This window comes from Rattus norvegicus, chromosome 16, assembly GCF_036323735.1.
Source record: "Rattus norvegicus strain BN/NHsdMcwi chromosome 16, GRCr8, whole genome shotgun sequence".
Lineage (NCBI taxonomy): Eukaryota > Metazoa > Chordata > Mammalia > Rodentia > Muridae > Rattus > Rattus norvegicus.
Window position 1 is genome coordinate 75,942,682 of NC_086034.1, and position 24,038 is coordinate 75,966,719.

Genomic DNA, 24,038 nt, shown 5'->3' on the forward strand with positions numbered 1-24,038 from the left:
TCTGTAAATGCCTCCTGTCCATGCCAAATCTCCCAACCCCATTTCTTCTTCAAATTTATTTATTTTTTTAATGTACATTGGTGTGTTGACTGCATGCATATCTGTGCAAGGGAGTCAGATCCCCTAGAACTGAAGTTACAGACAGCTGTGAGCTGCCATGTGGTTGCTGGGAATTAAACCCAGGTCCTCTGGAAGAGCAGCCAGTGCTCTTTAACCATTGAGCTACCTCTCCAGCCTCAGCCCCAGCCCATTTCTACTAGGCGGCACCCAGCATATTGCCTTGGGGGTACGCAGAATTTCCACATGCTGACTAAATGAAAGGAAGTCTTTCAATTGACTCAAAGAAAAAAAGAAAAGAAATTGAATAGATATGCACCAGTTTAAAAGTGTGAAAAATACCTTGGAATTTATTATTTCAGTACAGCATAATACAGAGTTCTAGTAACACAGTAAAAACTAAATAGATTCAAATATAAATATACTAGTGTCATTTCATCGAATATTAAAATCATACAGTTCTCCCAGCCATCTGGAAAGTTTATAAAGAAAAAGACATCTACACTGTGTACAAAGGGATATGCCCCAAGAGTTGAGGATTGTGGGAGGATGGGGAATATTTGATTTCAAGGGTTTTAGGGGGCTGTGGTCTGATCAGCTAACCCCTTCCTTCTCTTGGAGGCCATGCTGGGCCCCTGTGTAACTATAAAAACACATTCTTGTCCTCAGTGCAGACTTTTACTCCTGAAAGATCAAGTTGTATTTCACTGTTGAGACACGATCTTGTGGTTCAGTGTACAAAATAGTGGTCCAGGAAGGGTGGACTTTGGTCTACTTCTCTTTTTAAAATCTTAGAGTTATAGGAAGGTTGGCATTTCCCTGTCATCTCATCTGACAGAACTGATTCTAAAGTCAGACCTTCACCCTTAAAACGTACAAGTTTGTGAAGTACCTGTCACAAAGTAAACTCTGTCTGTGCCTAAAGACTGTCACTCCCTCTGCTGAGCGGCAGCTCAGGAGGACGAGCCTGCGAAGAACGCTTGGCCTTTCAGGCGTATCTTCTGTGGAAGAGGAAGAGGAAGGCAGGTCCTCTGGGTTTAAGGAGCTGGGCTTTCTTTGTCATTGCTTCATGTTGTCTTGGATCCAGTTCAGGTAATTAGTGACCTTTGTGTATATCCCTGGCACGTCCTTCTGCCCACAGCCGAGGCCCCAGCTGATGATGCCCAGTAAAGTCATCCGCTTATCGATCATGCACACCAGAGGGCCTCCTGAGTCACCCTGTGGAAGAGCAGAGATCAGCGGCTTGTACGCAGGGCAGAATGTTTGGAAGAAGGTTTGTATTGTTATTTGTACTTTGATGATTGTAGCCCTCAAAGTACTTGGATCAGAGAGGGAGACTTGAGGCTCAGTTATTTTGATGGTATAGATTAGGCTGTATATTAATCCATCCTGACAAAACAGCATTTAAGAATCTGGCAAGGTCCACATGTGGCCCCTACATATACAGCCACCAAACTAGATAAGATGGATGAAGCAAAGAAGTGCAGGCCGACAGGAACCGGATGTAGATCTCTCCTGAGAGACACACCCAGAATACAGCAAATACATAGGTGAATGCCAGCAGCAATCCACTGAACTGAGAATGGGACCCCCGTTGAAGGAATCAGAGAAAGGACTGGAAGAGCTTGAAGGGGCTCGAGACCCCATATGTACAACAATGCCAACCAACCAGAGCTTCCAGGGACTAAGCCACTACCTAAAGACTATACATGGACTGACCCTGGACTCTGACCTCATAGGTAGCAATGAATATCCTAGTAAGATCACCAGTGGAAGGGGAAGCCCTGGGTCCTGCCAAGACTGAACCCCCAGTGAACGAGATTGTTGGGGGGAGGGTGGTAATGGGGGGAGGATGGGGAGGAAGCCCATATAGAAGGGGAGGGGAAGAGGTTAGGGGGATGTTGGCCTGGAAACCGGGAAGGGGAATAACAATCAAAATGTAAATAAGAAATACTCAAGTTAATAAAGATAAAAAAAAAGAATCTGGCAAGGTGACACATGCATTTAATCACAGTGCTCAAAAGGGAGGGGGGTGGATTTCTTTGAGTTCAAGGCCAACCTGGTCTACATATAGAGTTCCAAGCTATTGAGGACCATACAGTGAGTGAGACCCGGTCTCAAAAAAAAAAAAAAAAAAAAACCAACAACAACAAAACAAAACAAAACAAAACAAAACGAAACAAACAAAGAAAGAAAACAATAGATAAATAAAAATCCACTAAAAACAGACTTAAAATAACTGTTAGCACCAGAAAAACAAAAACAAAAACTGCTTTGAGCAGGTGGTACATACCTTTAACTACAACATTTAGGAGGGTGAGACAGGTAGATCTCTGTGAGTTTGAGGCCAACCTCTTCTACACAGAGTTCCATGCCAGCCAGGAATATATATTCCATATACAGGAATATATTTATATATACAGGAATATATATGCAGGAATATATATACAGGGATATATATACAGGGATATATATATATATATATTGCTACTACTTGTAAGTTGTATGTATATATACAGGAATATATGTATATATACAGGGATATATATGCAGGAATATATATATACAGGAATATATATTGCTACTTGTAAGTCGTATGGCTTCAGTGACCTCTGGTTCAAGTCTCCTGATCCGGTGGTTGCTATCAGGGTCTCAGTGTCAGTGGTTACTCTGTGCTTGCACCCCAGCACCTTATTAAGGGGGAAATGTAAGTACCAAGTCCAGTGGACTCAGCACCGAGAACCTAAAAGGCCCTGCTTCCCAGGCTGAAACTGGACTTTTCCCCACATCCTATCCATCTCTTGAGTCCTGGGGTGGGAGTAGGGGTGCCTTTCCTCATCCTACGAAGTAGGCTCACACAGCCCAACACCTTCACAAGTCAAGGGTTACTGATGTCCCTTTACCTATCACTTCAATAGGGCTCACAGGAAATCCTGTGCTAGGTGGAGCTTCCTGTCCACAGACTGGGAAAACTTCCTGCAGTTCAGATCTCTTCGATTTGGGGTGTTTTGGTCTTTATAGTTTTATTCTCTGAAGCTCCAGTTTTGAACCCCAGCATCAAACCCTCCCCTGTGCGCTCCCCCACCCTGTTAAGGGCACGGAGGAGGACCCAGAGTGCCGGGGCACCATGCTTACCTGGCACGCGTCATGGACGTCTTGGTTGCCCCCAGTTCGGGTGTCTCCTGCACACAGCATGTTGCTCGTGATGGTTTTGTTAAACAGATGCTGTGAGGTACAGCGGCTGGACGGATACAGTCTGACGTGAGCCTCCTTCAGCCGGTCAGAGAAGAAAGGAGAGGCTGAAAGAGAACAATTAGGCCTTAGGGTCTCAGTGCTGTTTTCAAGCATTTTAGAAGGAGAAAGCCAAATGTCCCGGTAACAGCTGACACAAATCAGGCTGTCCCCTGTGAGGTTACCCTATTTTACTGTTGGAACCTCCCAACAGTTCTCTAGGGTGAGATCACGCTGGTCAGTAATGCCACCAACGGTTTACTAGATAGCTAAAGGTCATGAGGAATGCCCCGTGTACCACAGGTGCTTGGTAGCCTCTCTCTGCCAAGCAAAGGTCAGGATCAGCCTTCAGCCACACATGTGACACTGTGGCCACAATGACTCCAGACACTGCCAAACGTGGCCTAGGTAGTGAAATCTCCCCAAGTGAGGACCATCCATTCAGCTGTGCACTGTGGTATTTACTCCTTATAGTTTAACCAGGGAGCTGGTTCTGTTTCTACACTGGCAGTGAGAAAACTGAGGCTTAGGAAAATAAAGTACTTCAGCCCAGTCTAATGGTCCAAACCTGTAATCTTGGGGAGGCTGAGATAGGATTGCAAGTTTGAAACCACTCTAGGAAACATCATGAGATCCCCCACAACCCCCACCTTCATAAAATAATACAAAATACACATCTGGTCGGGATCGTCACTCCTTCAAAGGCCACTGTGTTGAAGGCTTGGTCCTAGACCTTGGTGCTCTTTGGAGATGGCAGAGCCTTAGGAAGTGGCTCTGGGAGAAGGAAGTTAAGCCTTTGGAAGAGATGTTGAGACCCAGGTTTGTGGTGGTTTGCCCTGGAGTTATCTTTTTTGATGCTAATTCCACTGCCCCAAGGACAGCTGCCCAGTCACTACTCAGGACTCAGGTGACTTCATCAGAATCTTCTCCCCATTGAATTTGTAAAATACAGGTGAGGGGCAGGGTCAAGATAGAAGGAGGCCTGTCATTGGAGGAGAAGGAAGATGGGCGGGAGAGAGGTTTGAAGGAAGAGGAGGAGACTGGAACGGAAAGGAGAAGAGACAGGAGGGAGAGGGCGAGAAGCCATGGCAGGTGACGTTAAGATTCTGCTCTGTGTTTCCAGGGACTAAGCCACTACCTAAAGACTATACATGGACTGACCCTGGACTCTGACCTCATAGGTAGCAATGAATATCCTAGTAAGAGCACCAGTGGAAGGGGAAGCCCTGGGTCCTGCTAAGACTGAACCCCCAGTGAACTAGACTGTTGGGGGGAGGGCGGCAATGGGGGGAGGGTTGGGAGGGGAACACCCATAAGGAAGGGGAGGGGGGAGGGGGATGTTTGCCTGGAAACCGGGAAAGGGAATAACACTCGAAATGTATATAAGAAATACTCAAGTTAATAAAAAAAAAAAAAAGATTCTGCTCTGTGTATTTACGGTTGTTATGAATGTTCTTAAGGGATGAATGGTACTGGGCTTTGTATGTTTAGGTGGGCAATTATATCTTATCAATTGGATCAAAGGTTATTGTGTTGTGTGGTCTTTCAGGTGTAGATTTAAGTGTAATGGAGTGTGGGGCGGCTAGTCTGGGCTGCCTTGGAGTTGGGGTGTGTTTCTGGCATGGAAACCTGCCTTGGGAACTAGATAGGTAGAGAGATTGCTGCCAGGCTCAGAGAGAGGCCTTCGGCAGTGTGGTAGGGGATGGAGCAGAGCAGGTGAGACACTTTGCTGACTGAGAATTAAGATATCCAGCAGATATCTTGGGCACCACGGTGTTGGACCTAGCAGGGATAAAAGACGACCCTACTTTTAAAATTTTTTTTAAAAATATTTTTACAACAGCACAGGTTCTTCTTTCACTTGTGAGTTCCTACAAGGTGAACTACTCCATTGCTGTGGGCTCCTCCTGTGATGTGCTGTCCTCCCTCCTGAGATGCGCTGTCCTCCCTCCTGTGATGTGCTGTCCTTCCTCCTATGAAGTATAATCCTCCCTGTGATGTGCTGTCCTCCCTCCTATGATGTGCTGTCCTCTCTCCTGTGATGTGCCATCTTCCCTCCTATGATGTGCCGTCCTCCCTCCTATAATGTATCATCCTCCCTGTGGTGTGCTGTCCTATAATGTGCTGTCCTCCTATGATGTGCTGTTTTTGCCACAGGCCAACAGACTGGGCCAACCGACCGTAATCTGAAACTTCCAAAACCATGAGCACAAACAAAGCTTTCCTTTCTTTAGGTTAATTTCACTCATATTTGTTGACATTGTTAGAAAGCTGAATGAAATATCCAGGGCCCCACAGCTAAGCCAGATGCAAGTCTGGGATTTGAACTCAACCTGTGCAACGCCATCGTCTAAGAACAGACACACCCATTACCCTCCCCCCTCCACTGGATGGTAAAGCTCCTCAGAACATCTCCCTGTCCCCACTTACTGTGCCCTGCACAGTGTCCCTGTGATGCAAGGGGTGGTAGCTTCTCATCGCACGACAGGCAGAGTCCTCGCCTGCATTTTTGTGTGGCAATGCCAGAATTAGGACCAGGACATTTTATGATCACATCCCCCCCGCCCCCCATCGGTGTGACTACCTCATGACAGACAAGAATGGAACAAGACTTCCTGCCACTTACATGCCTCATGCTTGCCGTAGCCAGAAAGCTCACACTCTGTCCAGTCAGGAAGCTGTACGTCGGGGTCAGGGAGGCAGGCAGTGCCGACAGAACTGCTCTCCTGGGCACACTGACTGGAATCTGACCTCAGCTGCAGTAATGCTGGAAGCCAAGAGAGGAGAGGAGTGAGTTGGTGTCAGGGGAGGAAAGGGGAGGGACCAGGGTGTCTGAAAAGAACAGCGTTTTACCGATGTCATTGTCATAAGTGTCGTCATCAAATTCCTTATGGACTATGTACTTTTCGATCTCGAATGTCTGCTCCTCCTCTCCAGGGACCACTCTGTATGTTCTGCCCAAGACCACTTTAAGATGATGGGGTGGAAACCTGGTGGGAAAACAGCATGAGGGTGTTTCCTAATTTCACTTTTAACTGTTTACTGCTGTGGGCTCCTCCCATGGGCTCGCCTCAGGACCTTAGAGACTAGGAAACATACCTCTCTACAAAGCAGTGGGCGGCAGATAGCACCCAGCAGGAACTGATCAGCACCCCTCCACACAGGAATCTCTCTCCTGGAGACCTCTTGTTCTTGACAAAGATGGCGGCCTGCCAAGGGTGTGAGGTGATGTCTGTGAAGAGTCCTCCTTTAATTCGAAACTGAGGCTGTTTGTATTGCCTCAGGCCGCAGGTGGCTGGAGAGGAAAAAAAAAAACGGGAGACGGGAGGGTTCAGACCCGAAGTGTGGAATCCAGGGCTGAGAGAAATCCACCATAGTTTTCTGTCAGAACCCTGAATTTTCACAGACTACAGCCCTTCCACACGTTGATAGAGAATGATTTAACTGTCTCAGAGATGGTGACGGCTGCAGCTTTCCTTGCTGAGTACAGTGACGTGCCAGCGATGACGTGGGTCCTTGGCCTTCCCAATACCGAGCTTCAGGAAGGCAGGGAAACTTTCGCTGAACGTTACAGTGACGTTGGGATTAGACTCCCAGAGCCGGCGCCTTTCTTCTGTAGATTCCTTCCAGTCTGGCCTACGGCAGTTTCTGGGCTTAAGACATAATGTGACCTTGCAGATTTCCTCCTGAGGAGCCCTTCCTTTTCCATCTCCTCAGCCTGATGCATCCTTCCAGGCCGAGTCAAGCCCCACTGCCCCACACGGTTCCCACAGGCGCCATAGCCTTTGAGACCCCCTGGTGGACTTCCTGAGATGAATGCGTCATAATGACTTTGGCTAAGAGTTCGGTTTATATGTTTTAACCTTCCAAGCAGACTCTTTGTTCTTGGAGGAACACTCTGATTTATCTGTGTGTTCATGGAAACTAAGTAATAACCTATTCTTGGGCAATTTCCAAACTAAACGTTCACTTTGGGGACATGTGCCAACCCGAGTTGTCTGTCCCCAAGCCTCTATTGTCACCTCAGATCCCCTGTGTTAAACGGGCTCCACGGGGATATGGAAGTGCGCAGAGCTTGGCAGGCCACATGGTTTCTAGGGCATTTCTGAATAAATGGATATTGAAGTCTAACTGTCACCAGGCTACTAGGGACACATAACAACTGTTGTCCAAGGAGCTCTTTCTCTTCATGGTTACCAGGGCGATCACTACTGTCAACAGAGGTAGCCAGAGAGAAAAGTTGGAGCCTACTGCATTAGGAGAGGAGTGGCTGTGTCCCTTCCTGCCTCCCCCTACACCCCCCAGCGAGGATGCCTGCCACAGCTGTGGTCGAGAAGCCTCCCTAACCCCCAAGGGCCTGGCCTTCCTGGAGGTCCAGAGGTTATAGAAGATCAGTGGTAGTCACAGGAGGTGGCAGAGAAAATAGTGAGGGAGTGAGCCTGGGAGAATGGGATTGACCCTTACAGCATGGGGACATGTCGCAATATTCCCATGTCAGCTTTCGGTCCTTCATCACGTGGCACCAAGGTTTGGCATCCCCATCTGGGTTCCTGGAGAAGGAGAGTATGAGGGTTTTAGTCATGGCACAGAATACTGATAGACCCAGGGCAGAGCCAAGAAGCCAGGGACAGGGGTCCCAAACTCCGTTTGACTGTAGCAGTTCCACCATAGGGGAAGATGACTTCCTTAACCTCCATGTGTCCTATCAGCATTGGGAAGAACTGAAAGCTGCCTACGGAGAGGTTTTTTTTTTTTTTTTTTACAATGTCACGGAAATGCCATGTGAGGAAAGAACAAGAGTCTTGCTTGCAAATGTATGTATCTTGGGCTGGGGAGATGGCTTATAAAGAGCCTGCTTCATTAGGGGTCTGAACTTCCAGAGCTCACAGAAAAAGTCAGAACTGGGTATGGCGGATCACACGAGAGAGAAAGGCAGGAGGGTCTCCAGGTGAGCTTGTCTATATGGCAAGCCAGAGCTACAAAGAAAGACCTTGCCTGAAAAAGGAAAACCGAGCATAGCAGCCTGCTCCTGTAAGCCCAGTGGGAAAGGGGCTGGGGCCTCTGGGGTGGAGAGCAGGTCTCTGAAATTCATGAGCCAGCCTGGTCTAATGAATTAGCATCAGGTTCAAAAAGAGACTGTCTCAAAGAAATGAAGGTAGAGATAGATGGATAAAAAGATACCCGATATCAAACTCAGGCCTACACACTCACACACACACACACACACACACATACACACACACCACATTCACATATACGCATGCACACACACATACATACACACATATACACACGCACATACACACATATGCACACATACACACATATACACATGCACACACACATACACACATACACACATGCATGCACACACACATACACACACATATACATACCTACACACACATACATACACACATACACACATGTTCACATACATACACATACATACACATATACATACCTACACACACATACCTACACACACATATACACACATGTACACACATACACAATACACATACACACATACACAATACATATACACATACACATACACACATACACACACATATATGTACACACACCTGTGTATATATACATGTACCTCCACCCATGAGCATACGCACACTATCAAATACACACATACCTCGTTCTACCTTGACCAAAAAAAAACAAAAACAAAAAAAACCCAACAAAGCCCATGAGTCTTAGAAAACTAATGGGTTTGTCTAGATAACATCCGTTATCTTTTATACAATGCTTTACACTGAATCTTTTCCCCGCCCAGTATCCCAGGCCTCTCTGCTGGGACCTGACTCCCTTAGACCCCATGCTACCTACCGGCAATAATTGTGTCTGCCCAGGCCAAGTGCCTGGGAGTTGGCCCTCCACGCTGTGTAAGTCTTGCCTATCAGGATCATGGAATTCCATGGGAGGCAGGAGGCCTTGGATGTGGTAAAGCTGTGGGTGCCACGGTAAGTCACACCTTTTCCAACATAGCAGTCCTCAGTTGGTCCTGGAACAGAATATTTCTCACTTAGGCCAAAGTGGTTAAACGTTGATGCAGCAGTTGCAGGATTTCGGTGGGAAAGGGTGCTGGGAAGGGCGACAATGACAGTTCATGCAGTCGGAACCAGGATACTGCGACGGGGCCATGCTAGGCTGCCAGCCTGCTTTCCTCAACTTTGCTCTGCCAACCTTGCCCACGTCCATCTACCTGCCCCATCCTGTCCTTGTCACCCTCTTGTGAAACTTGACCACGTTTTCCTGTCTGCTTCACTACAGCTGAAAGGTATCTGTAAAGTTATCTTGAGTCTTGACCCCTAATGTTGACTAGATGAGGAAGGGGTCAGCGGGAGAGAAACTGTCACTGGTACTGGGAACCTAGCCAGGGCTACTGAAGCCATGGATCTTGGAGGAGCCTACAACTGCTACTTCACTAAACCAGCATAAACCCTAAGTGCACTGACTATTCGTCTTATACCCAGACATAGGTGTAGTCCTGACCCCTCCCTAAGGAAACAACTCTTCAGAACAGATGGAGGTCATCACAGGAAGAAAACCACAGCGAGTCAAAATGAAGGGCTCTGGGGAGCAGTCCCAGCGGATACAAATACCGCACCTAAGGCTCAGGAATCGTTTTGGAAGATGGGGTAGAACGATTGTAAGAGCCAGAGGTTCGGGGAGCTTGCTATGACACTGTGTCTCGTGGGAGTGTCAGAGGCTACACCCATCAACACTCACCTACGTGACCGCCTCCACACGAGCTAAACAAGGATGAGAACGACAGACAACACCAAAGCAGATGGGGAAAAGCCTGCAAGGTCTCAACCCAGCACAAAGAACTGCAGGCAACTAATGAACGCTGAGTGGGAGAGACAGTCTTCCCAGGGAAAAGCACACTGATTGGTTGTGTAATACCGAATGGTCAGCTCTGAAAACACACAGCCCTGCATGATGACTAACATTATACAGACTGAGAAGGCTATATTTAGGAATATATACATATATACATGAATATAGGAATGTGTGCATATATGTATGTGTGCATGTGTTTGTGTATATGTATGTATATATATGAATATATGGGAATGTGTGCATATATGTGTGCATATGTTTATATATATGTGTATATACGAATATATAGGAATATGTGCATATATATGTATGTGTGCACATGTTTATATAGGAATATATAGGAATGTGTGCATATATATGTATGTGTGCTGGTGTTTTTATATATATATATGTATATATATATATATATATATATATCAACAATGAAAAAAGAGGCCATGAATTTTTAAAAAAGCAATAAGGTATATATGGGAGGCTTTGGAGAGAGGAAAGGGAAGAGAAAAATAATGTAATTATAATCTCAAAAATAAAAGAATTAATTTTTAAAAACCCCCAAAGAACTAGAAGCCACAGGTTTGGCCTCATCCTCTGCTTACTAGAAATGCTATTAATGGAAATCAGGGAATGAGCGCAAGGCTAAACTAGCACTAGGTGAGAAGCCTGGTTGAGCATTTGAGCCTTCTGACAGCTCTTCACTCTGCAATGGCTGCTTTCTTCCTTGGGCATGAAGGGACTATTCAGGAGAGTTCGATTTACACTCCCCGATGCTTCTCCCATGGAGATACTACAGAAGAAGGTGCAGGGTAGCTGTCACTCACTGTGGTGGCTTTAATCGGCTTGGCCTACAGAGAGTGACACTCTATTATAGAGGTATGGCTTTGTTGGAATAGGTGTGGCCTTGTTAGGCCCCTAGTGCTCAAGCTCCACCCAGCGCAGAAAAGACCCTCCTCCTGGCTGCCTTCAGATCAAGATGTAGAACTTTGTGCTCCTCCAGCGCCATGCCTGCCTGGATGCAGCCATGCTTCTCACCGTGATGATAATGGACTGAACCTCTGAATTGTAGGCCAGCCCCAACTAAATGCTGTCCTTTGTAAGAGCTGCCTTGCCTTGGTCATGGTATCACATGCTGTTCACAGCGATAAAACCCAAACTGAGACACTCACCCTTAGGGCAAGCCGGCGTGCTGCAGAACTCCGTGGTATACTTCCCTGCCTTAAAGACATAGCACCAGGGCTTCACGTCTCGGTCTGGGTTTCTGAAAAATCAGCCAAAGAAGATGAGTGAGGGCTGAACAGGAAGTCTCCCCTCCTGGCCCAAGGATGAGACCTGCTTTGGGGGGTAGAGTTAGTGTATCTTGGACTGGACACTGTCAAGTTTTACGATGCTGGGTAGAAATATGGCTTCATCCTGCTCTTTATAAGGAAGTGTGTGTGTGTGTGTGTGTGTGTGTGTCTGTGTGCGCGCGCGCCAAGTTGACAAGAATATACAATAAGTGCCTGTGTGTCAACATGGCTGAACTGTAGTCTCAGGCATGTAATTAAACTGTGATCCGGGCACTGCTATAAAGTTGTTTTGTAATTGTAGTTAATATTCACCATTAGTTGAGTTTAAGTAAATTATCCTAGACAAGGAAGGTTTACTTGTCTAATCAGTTTAAAGTCTAAAAGCATCAAGACAAAAAAATGGCAGTTCCTGCCTGCGTTCGCAGCCTGCTGGTCTACCCTACGACTACAGATTCAGATGTCTACACAGAGATATGAACTGATGCTTTCAAATCAAATGGATCAGTCATTGATATATGAATGCTATTGATATATCAATTTATGTATATGTGCATGCACGTATTCATATGTGTATATATTTATCAATTCTCTACCCATCTACATATGTATCTATGTATGCATGTATATATGCATGTGCATATATACATAGCTGTCTACCCATCTACCTGTCTATCTGGAAAGTGTGATTGATTGGCCAGGTCTTCCCTGAATGAAATCCATTTTTAGCAGACTTCCCACCCTGTGGAAAGTCTGTTTACCTGCAGTAATTGTGATTCCCAAGGCCCAGCTTGATGGCATTTGGCCTCCTTGCACTGTAGGGCTTCTGGGACAGGGCACTGCTATTCCAGTTGATGCATTCAGCCCCATTTTCTGCTGTGCTCCATGTGCCTCTGTAGGTGATGCCCTGGCCCTCGAAGCAGGTTGCTCTGGTATCTGATAGACAGAAGGACACCAAAAGGCTCTCAAGGGATCCTCTGCCTTCCCTCAGCACAGTGGAGAAGGCTGTTGCTGAAACTGCTGGTCCTCAGAGTGAGCTGGGTGGACTTGGTCACTAAAAATACTGCTGCCAAGCCAGACTCCGGATTGACACTTTAGGCTCTGACCACTGGGCCCAACAGTGTTATTCTCTAAATGACCTCAGCTCCCCTTCCCTGGGCCCTGCCCTCCAGCACGTATTTCCTTTCCTCTTCTGGTCCATTTGAGAGCTGGAATTTCAGAACGTCTCTCACACCCACCCACCAAAGCACTTACCTATATCACAGCGTTTCCCAACAAATCCGTCAGGGCACTGGCAGACGAAGTCAGAGAAATACAGGGCCTGCTGACACGTACCCCCATTGAAGCATCTCGGTTCACTGCAACCTGTCAAGTGCAAACAAGAAGACCCCTAAGTACTTTCAAAGCAGCTCCGTGAATAGCAGAATTATAAAAGTAAAAGTGTTTTAATGTTGGCCTCCATTCCACAGTCCACAGCCTAAGTAGCCCCCCAACCTTCCTCCCCTGCCCCTGTCAACTACAAAGCTTACATGTTATGCACCATCTCACATACATGAAGTGGACACAGAGACTGGACCGGTGAAGCCACCCCTGCCCCGCCTCAGCTTTCCCGAATGCTTTCACATTTGCCTGGACAGATCCTGCCCAAAGCAAGCTGAAGATCTGAACGTGCTAGGAACCACAGAGGAAGGGTTTGGGCCCTGAGTCTGAGCTCAAGTGCAAGGCCTCCCTCCGTGAGAAGCTGGTACGTACTTCGGACGGGCACCGAGTGGCACTGTGCCAGGCCGCTGTTGCACCGGCAGTATTCCACCCGATTGCCTCTGAGCATGGGACGTAGCCATGACTGATGCTGTTGGTAAGTTGTCTGAGTCTGTTCATCTCTGCAGGTCGCTGAAACACAAAGCAGGTTTGCAAAAGTGAGAGAAGAGTCATCTACCACTCCTGGCTCTGCTGGCGGCATGCAAGGAGCCCTCTGGACCTCCAGGTTCTCTCATGAGCTCTACAGTGGCACTGTGGTGAGGCCTAAAGCAATGGAGACATGGGGATAGTAGCAGATACTACAGACACTGGTGAGCGCTCAGCCCAGGAACACCTAGAGGACAGGGCACCTATGCACTCCCAGGCCTGCTGGGGGTCCTTCGGTGGCCTTCAGAGAGTCATCTACCTCGCCATTTTCTCATCTCTGTACCAACGGCTTTGAGCCATGTTAGACAGTGCCCCAGACTGGCCTTGAATTCACCATCCTCCTGCCTCAGCCTCCCAAGGGCCAGGACTATAGACACGGACCACCCACACCCAGCTCTAGGTCACCAGCTTTTATCTCCAGCCAGCTGGGTCTGCTGACCTGCAAATAGTGATGAGGCAGGCATTTTCACGAAAGCACTGGAAGATCTCCCAAGGATCCTGCAAGCAGGTGCTAGGTGGAAGGCCAACCTCCCGACAGACAAAGCATTGTGAAGCCTGGGACTGCCTCCCCTTCACCACTCACCTCTGTAGGACCGAGCTCCTCTTCTGAACCTCCTGTGTATTCCCTGCAGAAAGACCAGAATGGAGGAACGGTCAGCAAGGGCTGGGGAAAGACCAGCCAGGGTCTTCCAGCCATGTGCTACCTACTAAGGAGATAGCCTTTCTTACCTTTTTGTCAAATACCTGCTCTTTTTTACATATCTAATGCCCATCCCCGCCCCTGAAGAACTTCTTGCACAATCGAAATGCTTCCTATCCATGTCGTCCAAGGTGGCAGACGCTACTCCCACATAGTCACAGACTGCTTAAAGTGTAGCCAGTGTGACTGACAAACTGGAATTCCTATTTGATTTAGTTCATTTTAAACTTAGGTCTTGGTGCATGGCTAGTGGATATGAGTAAAGCTACAGCTCCTGGTGCCCTTCCTGAAGCCACTGGGTTCTCGCTGTGTCAGAAACCCTGTGTCAGAGCATTGAATATCCTAATGCTAAACCCTAACCTTAAACCCTAACCCTTAACCCTTTTTTTTTTCTTCTTCTTCTTCTTTTCGGAGCTGGGGACTGAACCCAGGGCCTTGCGCTTGCTAGGCAAGTGCTCTACCATTGAGCTAAATCCCCAACCCCCCTTAACCCTAACTGAGTTCAGGGTGCACGTCCCACAGCTCAGATAAGCTTGCCCAAAATATCGTTCTCTGTGTTGAGGTGAGGTTTTGGAAAGTGGGTGCAGCTTCTGTCCCCCGTCAACTGACCTACTTCTTTGGCTCATAATGCCTGTCTTCTCTTAGTTCCCTGAGGGTGAATTCAAATGCATTTCCCCCTGGGCTGACTCCCAGCCCCTATGTAGGCTCTTTTTCACTGATCTTCACCCTAGTCCTGGATTCTTTGAAGCCTCGGTCTTAAACTTGTGACCTTCCTGCCTCGGCCTTCCGGATGGTGGGAATGCACGTGTACACCGGCACACTCACGCACAGACACGTTTCCACAAAAGAGTTCCATAACAGACATTGAAGCAGGGAGGGACAGGGAGGGACACAGTGCAAGAACGGCTTTAAGCCAGAGACATGGCCAGATTCTACTTCTGGGACTCAAATCCTTAGTATCCTACCCACAGGGGAGTGTGTGCTATGCATCTGACCATCCCTGGATACTTGCCCCACCCTGAGGTGCTTGGAAGCATGAAGACTCCTGGCGATACCACCAGCATCTGTAAGTTTGGTGGCCCAATGGGATGAGGCAGGGAGGTGGACCCACCTGGTCAGGCAACGTGAACGCCACTCCACAAAGCAGCAGGACGCACAACAGCTCTCCCTTCATTTTGCTCCCCGTTTCTTCCGTGTCCCTTAAGTTTTAGAAGACAAGTAAAAGCAATTAAGTATGTGATGTGGGTGGGCAAAGGACCCTAGGACATCCAGGGCTGTCCCTTTATTTCGGGTGACCCTTCCAGCTTTGACTCTTACAGACATCGTCTGGAAGATTTCACCCGCATCTGTGTCTGTCTAGAGTAGAGATAAACACTTGTGTGTGTGTGCACGTGTGTTGTGTATGTGTGTGTGCACGTGCACGAATGGGTGTAAAGAGTGTACAACAGCATTATATTCACTGCTTTAAGGGTTAAGTATCCAGCTCAGCGGTATTCGGCATGTACAAACCGCGATGAACTCATCCCACCATCCCTTCCATTCCCAGAATGCTATCCCTCAATCATCAAAGACTGGCGCTCTCTGTTCTCCCGACCCTTGGCCACCACCATCTTTTCTGCGTCTGTGGCTTTGACTATTTGCCCATATTATAGGCGAGGATTCATTAGAGTGATATCCTGAAGGGTCAGCCACACTGTAGAATTCTTGCCCTTTTTGAGGCTGAACAATAGCCCATTGTTGGCTGAGAGCACACTCTGCCGGTCTAGCAATCTGCAGATGGAGAGCAGCCGCTGCTGAAAGTATCTTTTCCCCAGGGATTCCTGTGGGCTGCGGAGTAGGGGCCATCTCTGGAGCTTCTTGGCCTCTCAGGTACCACATCACCTGGACCTGGCTTCCTGAGAAGGAATGGCTCCCCTAGGCTGAGCTAGAAGCCACAGTGCTGTCCTCTCTGACTCTCAGAAGTAGCAGTAGGGATTCTATTCCCTGCACATCATGCTGCCTCGTCAGCTGCCTCATAGCCCCAGCCTTGGTGGTCATAGTGGATTAACTGCTGCTTCTGAGGCATGGCCTCCTTCTTCCGTCAAAGGGAAGCCCCCTCCATGTTGGCCCCAGTTCCCTCTGGAATATCTGACTCCTTTTATGTAGACTGAAGAACAGATCTGCAGACACTGTCTGGACAATGAACTCACATCGCCCTTGACCCCCGATCCAATTTCTACTTGCCTTCCCTGTGATTTCTGTTTTTGGTCTGAAAGTAGGTTAGTTGGCCTGGTTCTTTTGTGGTCTGGCAAGCCCTCTCACTCCCCCATCCATGACATGAAAGCAGGACTTTCCTTGCCCTGACTCATTTCCCTTCAGTCACAACAACTCTGGTTCCCACCACTAGCCACTCGGGGCCCCTGAGCCCACTGGCTCAGAAGTTACTGGGATCCAGGGGGCCATCTCGTCTGGAGCCAGTAGCCTCTGGCTTCTCTGAGTTTGAGATCCCTTCAGCTTCAGGATGGAGACAGAAAGGGGGTGGGGGGAGCTGAGCGGGGAGACTACTAATTTCTGGGTTCATCTGGGGCTGCTGGGAGGGAGTATGGAGCTATAGGGAGAAGGTAGGGAGGTCAGGCATGGGGGGGTGTAGAACAAAAGTGATCCAATGGGAAAGTGCACGATGGGGTGATGGAGGAGGAGGAGGAAGTAGAGTCACTGTGGAAGGAACAAAGAGCCTCAGAGAAAGGAGTACAGAGCCCTAAGGGAGAACACAAAGAGAGGGGGGTGCTGGGGAAAGGAACAAAGTTGTTCTGTGAGAAAGTGGGGGTCATGCGCTCACAAGAAGTTCTGCCCTGCTGGACCTGCCCTCCTGAGTATCCCTGCTGCCATGGGCAGAAGGGCTCCCAGGGTCTTTGCTTACTTTGACCTGCCCCTAGCAGGGTAGCCTGGGGCCTTTGGAAGCCTTTCTCCACTGGAGGGCCATCTGGGCTAGCACCTGTCTGCCTTTGGCAATTCCAGAAGGAAGCAAGTGGCCACGGAGGCCACCCAGACAGGACGGGGAATCTTCTCGTGGGTGACTTCCCCTTTCTCAACTTTAACTTTTCCCTTTCCCAGGTTCCCCCAACATTCCACTTAAATTCACCCTTAATTCCTCGAGTGGGATTAAGTTCGGATGCAGGTTTTCTTGTCTTTGTTACCTGGCGACAGTGAGACAGGAAGAAACTGAACACTACTGCAGAAGTGGTTCAGAGACTCGGCCCTCTTCTTTTTCAAACCAGTCAGCCCATTCAGGGGCGTCTCCTGAGTCTTTGTTCGAGACACCTTCTAAGTTCCTGGGGTTGTGTTTGCCCCTCTAAGATAGGATCTGGCTATGTAGCCAGTTTGGTCTTGATGACAGGGAAACTAGTCCAACCCTATTTCAGCCCCTGGAATGCTGGGTTTCTTGGTTGCTTTTCTATTGTGAAGAGACACTGTGCCAAGTCCAAGGCAACTTATAAAAGAAATCGTTTAGGGGTTGGGGATTTAGCTCAGTGGTAGAGTACTTGCCTAGCAAGCGCAAGGCCCTGGGTTCGGTCCCCAGCTCCGGGGAAAAAAAAAAAAAAGAAAGAAATCGTTTAAGTGGGGGGATGGGTTACGGTTTCAGAGACTGAGTCAGTCCGTGGCCGGCATGTTAGAAGGCATGGCAGTGAGCAGGCTTGGCTCTAGAGAAGTAGCCGAGAGCTTACTGGGAATAGTGTGGGATTTTTAAACCTCAAACCTCCACCCCAAGCATTCAAACCACCACACAGGGATTGGGGTTACAGGAATTCCCCACCATGCCCTGCTAACTCAAGACTCTGTAGATGTCAGTTACATGCAGAGCAAAAAGTACATCGCCGGGGCATGTGCGGCATCTTCCTCTTCCCAAGACTCCATCAGCCGCATTGCATCATGGGAGGCCCCTTCTCACCGGATGGATGAACAGGAGCTCAGAGGCTAAAGCCTTGTTACCTATCTCTGTCTGGGCTTTCGAAGGCTGGGCCTTGAGCCAGTGGTGGTGAGTTGCACATAAGCAATACATAAATAACTACCTCTTCCCACACTCCAGGGAGACAATCAGAGCAAGCTGCTCGATGGGCCACGTGGCCTAAGAGGATGACAGGGAAATTAGTCACATGCCGGACGAAAACCAGAGCCATTCCAAAGCGGGAGAAAGAGAGGGAGGAGAACCTCCTTCGACTTTGTGGGGAGATGTGGTTGGAGAGGTCACGGGCAATGCTGGGACCAGAGCTAGTGACCAGCAGAAGTGCGGACCGAAACTCAAGGCCCACAGAGTGGGGGAGGGGAGGCTTGACTCTGTAGACCCTGGGAACCCAACTAGGGGTATTCATGGGTGCTCATGGCAAGGCCCGTGTGGGGTCTAAGGACTGTATCTGAGGCTGGCTTTAAGATACAAATACGCTAGTTACCCCCTTGCCTGCAAGTGAGGTGGGTAAGGGAAGAAGATATCGAGCTTGCTATAACTGGCTCTCCCTGGAGACAGACTATTCCAAGAGCCAAGAACAGGGGCCATTCTGAGAGAGTGGGGATTTTATAAGAGGCAGGACACCTGGGGGCACGGCACTTGATGGATACCAGGCAGTGACTGCACGGTTCTGGATCAGACAAAGCTACTGGAATACTAATAAGCTGATGGAAAGAAAGCTTTGAAAAAGGCAGGTGACATGGCCCCAGGGCCTTTGCACAACCCTGTCCTCTTTACATTCCTCCTAAAATCATCCGCCGCCCCCCCTCCCCCAACAAATTCTGCGCTTGGGAAGGAACCGTAATGACTCATTCACAGAAAGGAAAGGTGGTTGAACAAAAAGATGAGTAATGATACTGGGAGAGAAAATGAACTTCCAGAAAGGAAACTCAAGCGGCTAGACTCTTGGAGCCCTCTTCCAGAGCGAGCTCTCCCACTTCTGTTGTGACATGAGTGGTGACCTGTAAATGGATAAAGTGCTTTCACTCATAAGCCCGCCATTGTTCCATATATTGGAAAGCAATTTGTGACATAGGACGTAGATGCATGTGCAACTGTATACATTGGGCCCAAGGTTGTGTGCCTGCTATGCTGTTGTTTAGTTAGATGTTGGTGGAGAGAGGGACTTAACTTTGTACTTGAACGAGGGAGCCAACAAGTTATAAGAGGCCAGAGCCAGACCAGGAGAGGCCACTTAGAACCCCACCCTGCTGTCAAGTTTTGTACTACGTGCTAGATTGTACTGCTTGTGTCTTTGCTAAGGACACTTGGGGTTCTTATTGCTTTGCTGAAACCATGGAGATCAGAGTTGGAGAGTCAGGAACAATAACCCTAAAATAACGCATGGCCTTGAAGCCACGATTCCATTCACATTCAATCATCACAGCCCAGAAAGCCAACCAATTAGGAAAGTCTTCCAGACCCCTGTGCCATCAGACACGTTTCTAGAATAGCTTAAGAGGTGAGGTGAGTTGCTTTAGTAGGAATTGGGCCTGGGAAAGACAGGGAGTTTCCATAGCTGCTCAACTTTGGGCCCGGCTTGGAGGGACACACCTGGAACCCTAGCACCCCTTAGAAGCAGAGGGAAAAGGACAAAATTTGAGCTCAACCTGGTCTATCCAAGTCCAGACATACAGAGTGCCTCAAAGAAAGGAAAAATCAGCTCGCCTTTCCCTGTCCTGGCAGAGACGACCCCACCTCCACCCCTGCCTTCTAATGACAGTTCAGCCTATGGTTTGATTTGTCTCCTTTTGCCAAGAGTGAACATAATTTAAAGAAGCCCGCTGAGCAAGCTATGCTCTACTGTTGACCTAAATTCCTAACCTTTAGTTTATTTTCGTTCTACACGGCCTTATTGTTTGGTTTGGTTGTTTTGTTTTAGACAGGATCTCCCTCCTCCATAGCCCAGGCTGGCTTAGAACTTGCTGTGCCCTACGGGCTGGTCTTGAACTTTTGATCTTCCCGTGTTTGTTTGCCGAGTGCTGGTATTGCAGCTATACACCACCACACCCAGCTATGTTCACAATATACTACCATGATATAAGAAACTCTTGGGCTCATGAGATGGTTCAAGGGGTTAAGGCACTTGTCCTCAAGTCCAAAGCCCTGAATTCATTCCCAGAGACCCAAATGGTGGAGAAGGGAGTCAGCTCCTGCCAGCTCTCCTTTAGTCCCAAGTGTTTGGTTTCCAGAAGCAATTTTTAACTTCTCAAAAAAGTAACTTTCCATAAGGCCAATGCTTGTTTTCTCATTCCCATTTTGAACAGAGTGCTTTACAAGGAGAGAAGAAAGTTTTCCTTCCTTGCTTCCTCCTTTCCTTCTTCCTCCCTCTCTCTCTCTCTCTCTCCTTCCTTCCTTCTCCCCACACCCCTCTGTCCTCTCTGGTTTTTTATTTGTTTGTTTGTTTGTTTTTTGATACAAGCTCTCATGTAACACAGGCTGGCCTTAAGTTTGCTACGTAACTGAGGTAGCTGAACTTCTGAACCTTCCAGACCCCATCTCCCAGGCGCCTGGAAAAGTCTGCTTCTTGATATACTATGATCAGTCACAAGGGGGTGGAAGATGAATTGAATCGAATCAAATCCTTTCTGCTGTCCCCCACCCATCCGAGGAGGTATAGCATTCTTAGCATGGAGGCACGACTTGTGTTTAAGCTACGTGGGATTATCCTGCAACCACCACCATGCTCCTTGTGGAATCTCCTGTTCTACCTCGCGCTACGTGATCTAGTTGTCTGGAAGAAGTAAGTAAGCAACTGTCTGTTGGTTGTGGGTTTAGGAAGTGTATCCTGCGTCCTCTTGGGATAAAAACAAACTGTGTTAGTGACTTCATATCCTTCTGGAAAAGAAAAAAAAAGGGGGTTTGGCAGGGGGGAGTTCAGCCAGTCAGTGCCATGAAATACTCACTCCAGAGTCTAAACAAAGGGAATCTGGTATCCATCCAATCTCCTCAACTCCTTCCAGTCCCTAAGGTAAACACCACCCTCTCCAGATGCAATGAATTAACAATGAAATAGGTTGGCAATTCCTCAGCCTGTCTCTGATGCTCGCCCTCTTGAATCAGGAGGTCACGATCTGAAGTGTTCGCTAGGTCAGTCCATGAATGTATCTGAAATTCACCAGCCTTTCTGGAACTTTCTGGATCGTTCTGGAACGTTCTGGAACGGCACCACACCAGCGAGTAGATGGTCGTGGATGAAAGCCAGGTACTCAGCAGGGGTCTGAATGCCTATCACTAGCCTGATGAGTTTTCAAAGCACCTTACATTCATTAATTACTTAAGGCACCATATCTCATTTTACAGCTGTGAAAACAAGACAGAACTTCAAAAGCATTCCTTGAGGCGGTGGTTTGTGGACTGACACCTGCCTCCTGAGCTGGCCGAGCTCTGGGCTCTTCCCACTAACTGTCTGCATGATCCTTGCTTGTGACTTTTTTATTTTTAATTTCTGGTGCTATGGATTGGACCCAGAGCCTTGCATTCGCTAAGCACATGCTCAACCGCTGAGCTACAACTGAGCCCTACTGGTAACATTCTTAAGCTGCTTCGAAGAGAGCTGGCGTTTCTTAATGCTAGGAACGTGACCCTTGAACTCTCAACTTGGACCCCCCAATAGCCACTTACAGGTCTGGGTGGTCTCAGTGCCTCTCTGAGCCTTAGTTTCCTGGGCTTCCCCATGAATTAATCCCTTCCATCTTGTGTATTTTTTTGAAAGCTAAAGAAGCAATCCTTACAAACCCTGGAAGCCTGACGGGTGGCAGGTGTGCACTAGGCTTCACAAGAATGCCCTCGTCAACAGGAATCAAGTTTGTTTGAAGCTACTGATAAAGAAGAGGTACCACGCTCTCTGGGGTGGGGGTGGGGTCCTCATGGTCTTCAAGGGTTATTGGCAAATCCTTTTTCCTAGCTCACAGGACATGATAGAAAATGCCATGCTCTTCACCAGGGTCAGAGAGCCCCATGGACAGGAGCACTTATTTCCTGAGAGCAGAGTGAGATCTTGTATCCCATTTTTAATCTGTTTCTCAGGGGCTGGAGAGATGGCTCAGAGGTTAAGAGCACTGTCTGCTCTTCCAGAGGTCCTGAGTTCAATTCCCAGCAACCACCTGGTGGCTCACATAACCATCTGTAATCGGGTCTGGTGCCCTCTTCTGGCCTGCAGACATACATGCAGGCAGAAAGCTGTATGATGTATACATAGTAAATAAATAAATGTTAAAAAAAAATCTTTTTAAAAAAAGTTTTAATCTGTTTCTCTTCTTTGCCTTTTCCAGGCCAATTTATGCCCCACAACAGGGCCTCTGAAACGCTCTGGGAATTTGGAATTAGCAGTTGACACATTTAGCCACTTCCATGGTCCTTAAGGTTGACGCTAACAAGATATTTGCTTCCACAGAATAGGCTTTCAGTAGAAAAGTCTACAATGTGTGGGACCAGCCTAAGTCTGCAGTGATCATTTCAGAGGCTCAGCATGGACCCAGGTCTTTAGGGCAATCCCCAAAGAAAACTCTAGAGACCTCTCTCTGCTGTGCGTCTGGAGCACCCAACAGCCAGTCTATATAGCTCAGCTAGACCTGTCAGTTACAGGATGTTGGCCAACGGCTTGGCAAGCGCCTCTGAAGACACCCAGTTCTTTATGTATTGCATGAAGAACAGCTGGTTTGTGTTTCCTGGACAGCTGACACAGCTCTCCTGGGCTGTGCCTTCAAACACGCCAGAGAAATTTGTGATACATGACCAGCAATCTGCTTCATTTGCTTTTTCCAGTAACCAGGAATCGAGTTTATCTCACCTTGTACTCCTAGCTATAACAGTTTGTCTCCCAGGCATCGTGAAAGCAGTTGGGCCAATATTCAAGATGATGGTGCTCGACCAAGGTTTTGTGAATCTCTACCTGTAATTTTCTCCTTCCCTCCCTCCCTCCCTCCCTTCTTCCCTCCTTTCTAAAACAAGATCTCACTTACCCCAGGCTAGCCTTGAGTTTCTGATCTCCTTGCCCGCATCTCCTGAGCACTGGGGATCACAGGTGTTCACTGTCAACCCTAAGTTTATGTGGTGCTGGGAATCAGGTGGAAAGGCTCTCTGCGAGCTCCTTTAACACTGCCAACTAAGCTGCAACCCCAATTCCAGCTCTGACCTATTTATTACACGGCAGGCTCAAAGCTGCCCTTTGCTCCCTCGTTTAGTTGTTTCCTACATTATTTTCTGCCACTCAAGAGAAAAGAAAAGAAACAAAAAAAACTATTCTGAGACAATAGACACTCAGTTGCCGTGCACAGATTGCACTACTTCAGCTCAGACCGCAAAAGGCTCCCACTCACAGAGACCGGCTGTCTCAGGGACCGGCGAACCTTACATTGTGAATGGCGTTAAGCCCAGTACTGTTGTTGATAAGCCGTGTTGATGTAGCCTCCACCATTAAGACTGGAAACAAGCACATACACATGCGTTTCACCTTCAAACCCTCACACCAGTCTTTCCAGTCCAAGAACCCTGCAGGCAACTCTGAGTCACTTTCTGGCCTTGGCTGAGCACCCTGCTCAGTGAGCGTCTTAATGTGTGCAGCTCGCTCTTCCTTCAGTCCCCAGCGCCTTAGCGGAAGCATGGATGCTCCTCGGTTCCTCCTGGCTGCATCGTGCATCCTGGATCTGGGAGGAGGCAGACCAGCTGCTGTATATCTCACAGGAGACTTCCCAAATAATCTGGGCTGTCCTGGAAAGTCTGCCCTAATCCAGCTCGTCTGGGGGTGTGCAGCTAGTACTCCCCTTCCAAGATACAGGCTGGCTCTCCTGAAAACACTTTAGGTGGAAAGAACAGGGTGGGCAGAGGGACGATTTACACTTTAGTGTTTCCAGTATCTGGTCTGGGACTGACTGTGATTTAACTCTCACTGGCTGTGCGCACTCAGCCTGCCACTGCCCTGCACAGGGTCTGGGTCTCCTGGAAAATTTCTAAGTGTGTTTTTCTGTAAGTTTACTCCAGTTGTATTTGTGACGTGCTCACAGGATTGAAAATACCCACC

General features: G+C 48.1%; 1 protein-coding gene across 3 annotated transcripts in view; it reads right to left on the reverse strand.

Moving 5' to 3' along the window:
* Window positions 1-379: 379 nt before the first annotated feature.
* The window catches only part of Plat (plasminogen activator, tissue type), a 78,977-nt gene continuing 55,318 nt past the window's right edge, over window positions 380-24,038 (reverse strand). For 2 of the 3 annotated variants that reach the window (XM_063275098.1, XM_006253347.5), the window contains 13 exons: window positions 15,146-15,233; window positions 13,918-13,960; window positions 13,182-13,319; window positions 12,684-12,794; window positions 12,191-12,365; window positions 11,313-11,404; window positions 9,133-9,307; window positions 7,753-7,838; window positions 6,388-6,583; window positions 6,142-6,278; window positions 5,915-6,055; window positions 3,193-3,356; window positions 380-1,275 (listed from right to left, as the gene is read on the reverse strand). In XM_063275098.1, coding sequence (XP_063131168.1) covers window positions 1,117-1,275; window positions 3,193-3,356; window positions 5,915-6,055; window positions 6,142-6,278; window positions 6,388-6,583; window positions 7,753-7,838; window positions 9,133-9,307; window positions 11,313-11,404; window positions 12,191-12,365; window positions 12,684-12,794; window positions 13,182-13,319; window positions 13,918-13,960; window positions 15,146-15,208 — 1,680 coding nt within the window. In that variant the 5' untranslated portion in view covers window positions 15,209-15,233 and the 3' untranslated portion in view covers window positions 380-1,116. The remainder of the gene's footprint in view (window positions 1,276-3,192; window positions 3,357-5,914; window positions 6,056-6,141; window positions 6,279-6,387; window positions 6,584-7,752; window positions 7,839-9,132; window positions 9,308-11,312; window positions 11,405-12,190; window positions 12,366-12,683; window positions 12,795-13,181; window positions 13,320-13,917; window positions 13,961-15,145; window positions 15,234-24,038) is intronic. The other variant, NM_013151.3, reaches the window with a different exon arrangement.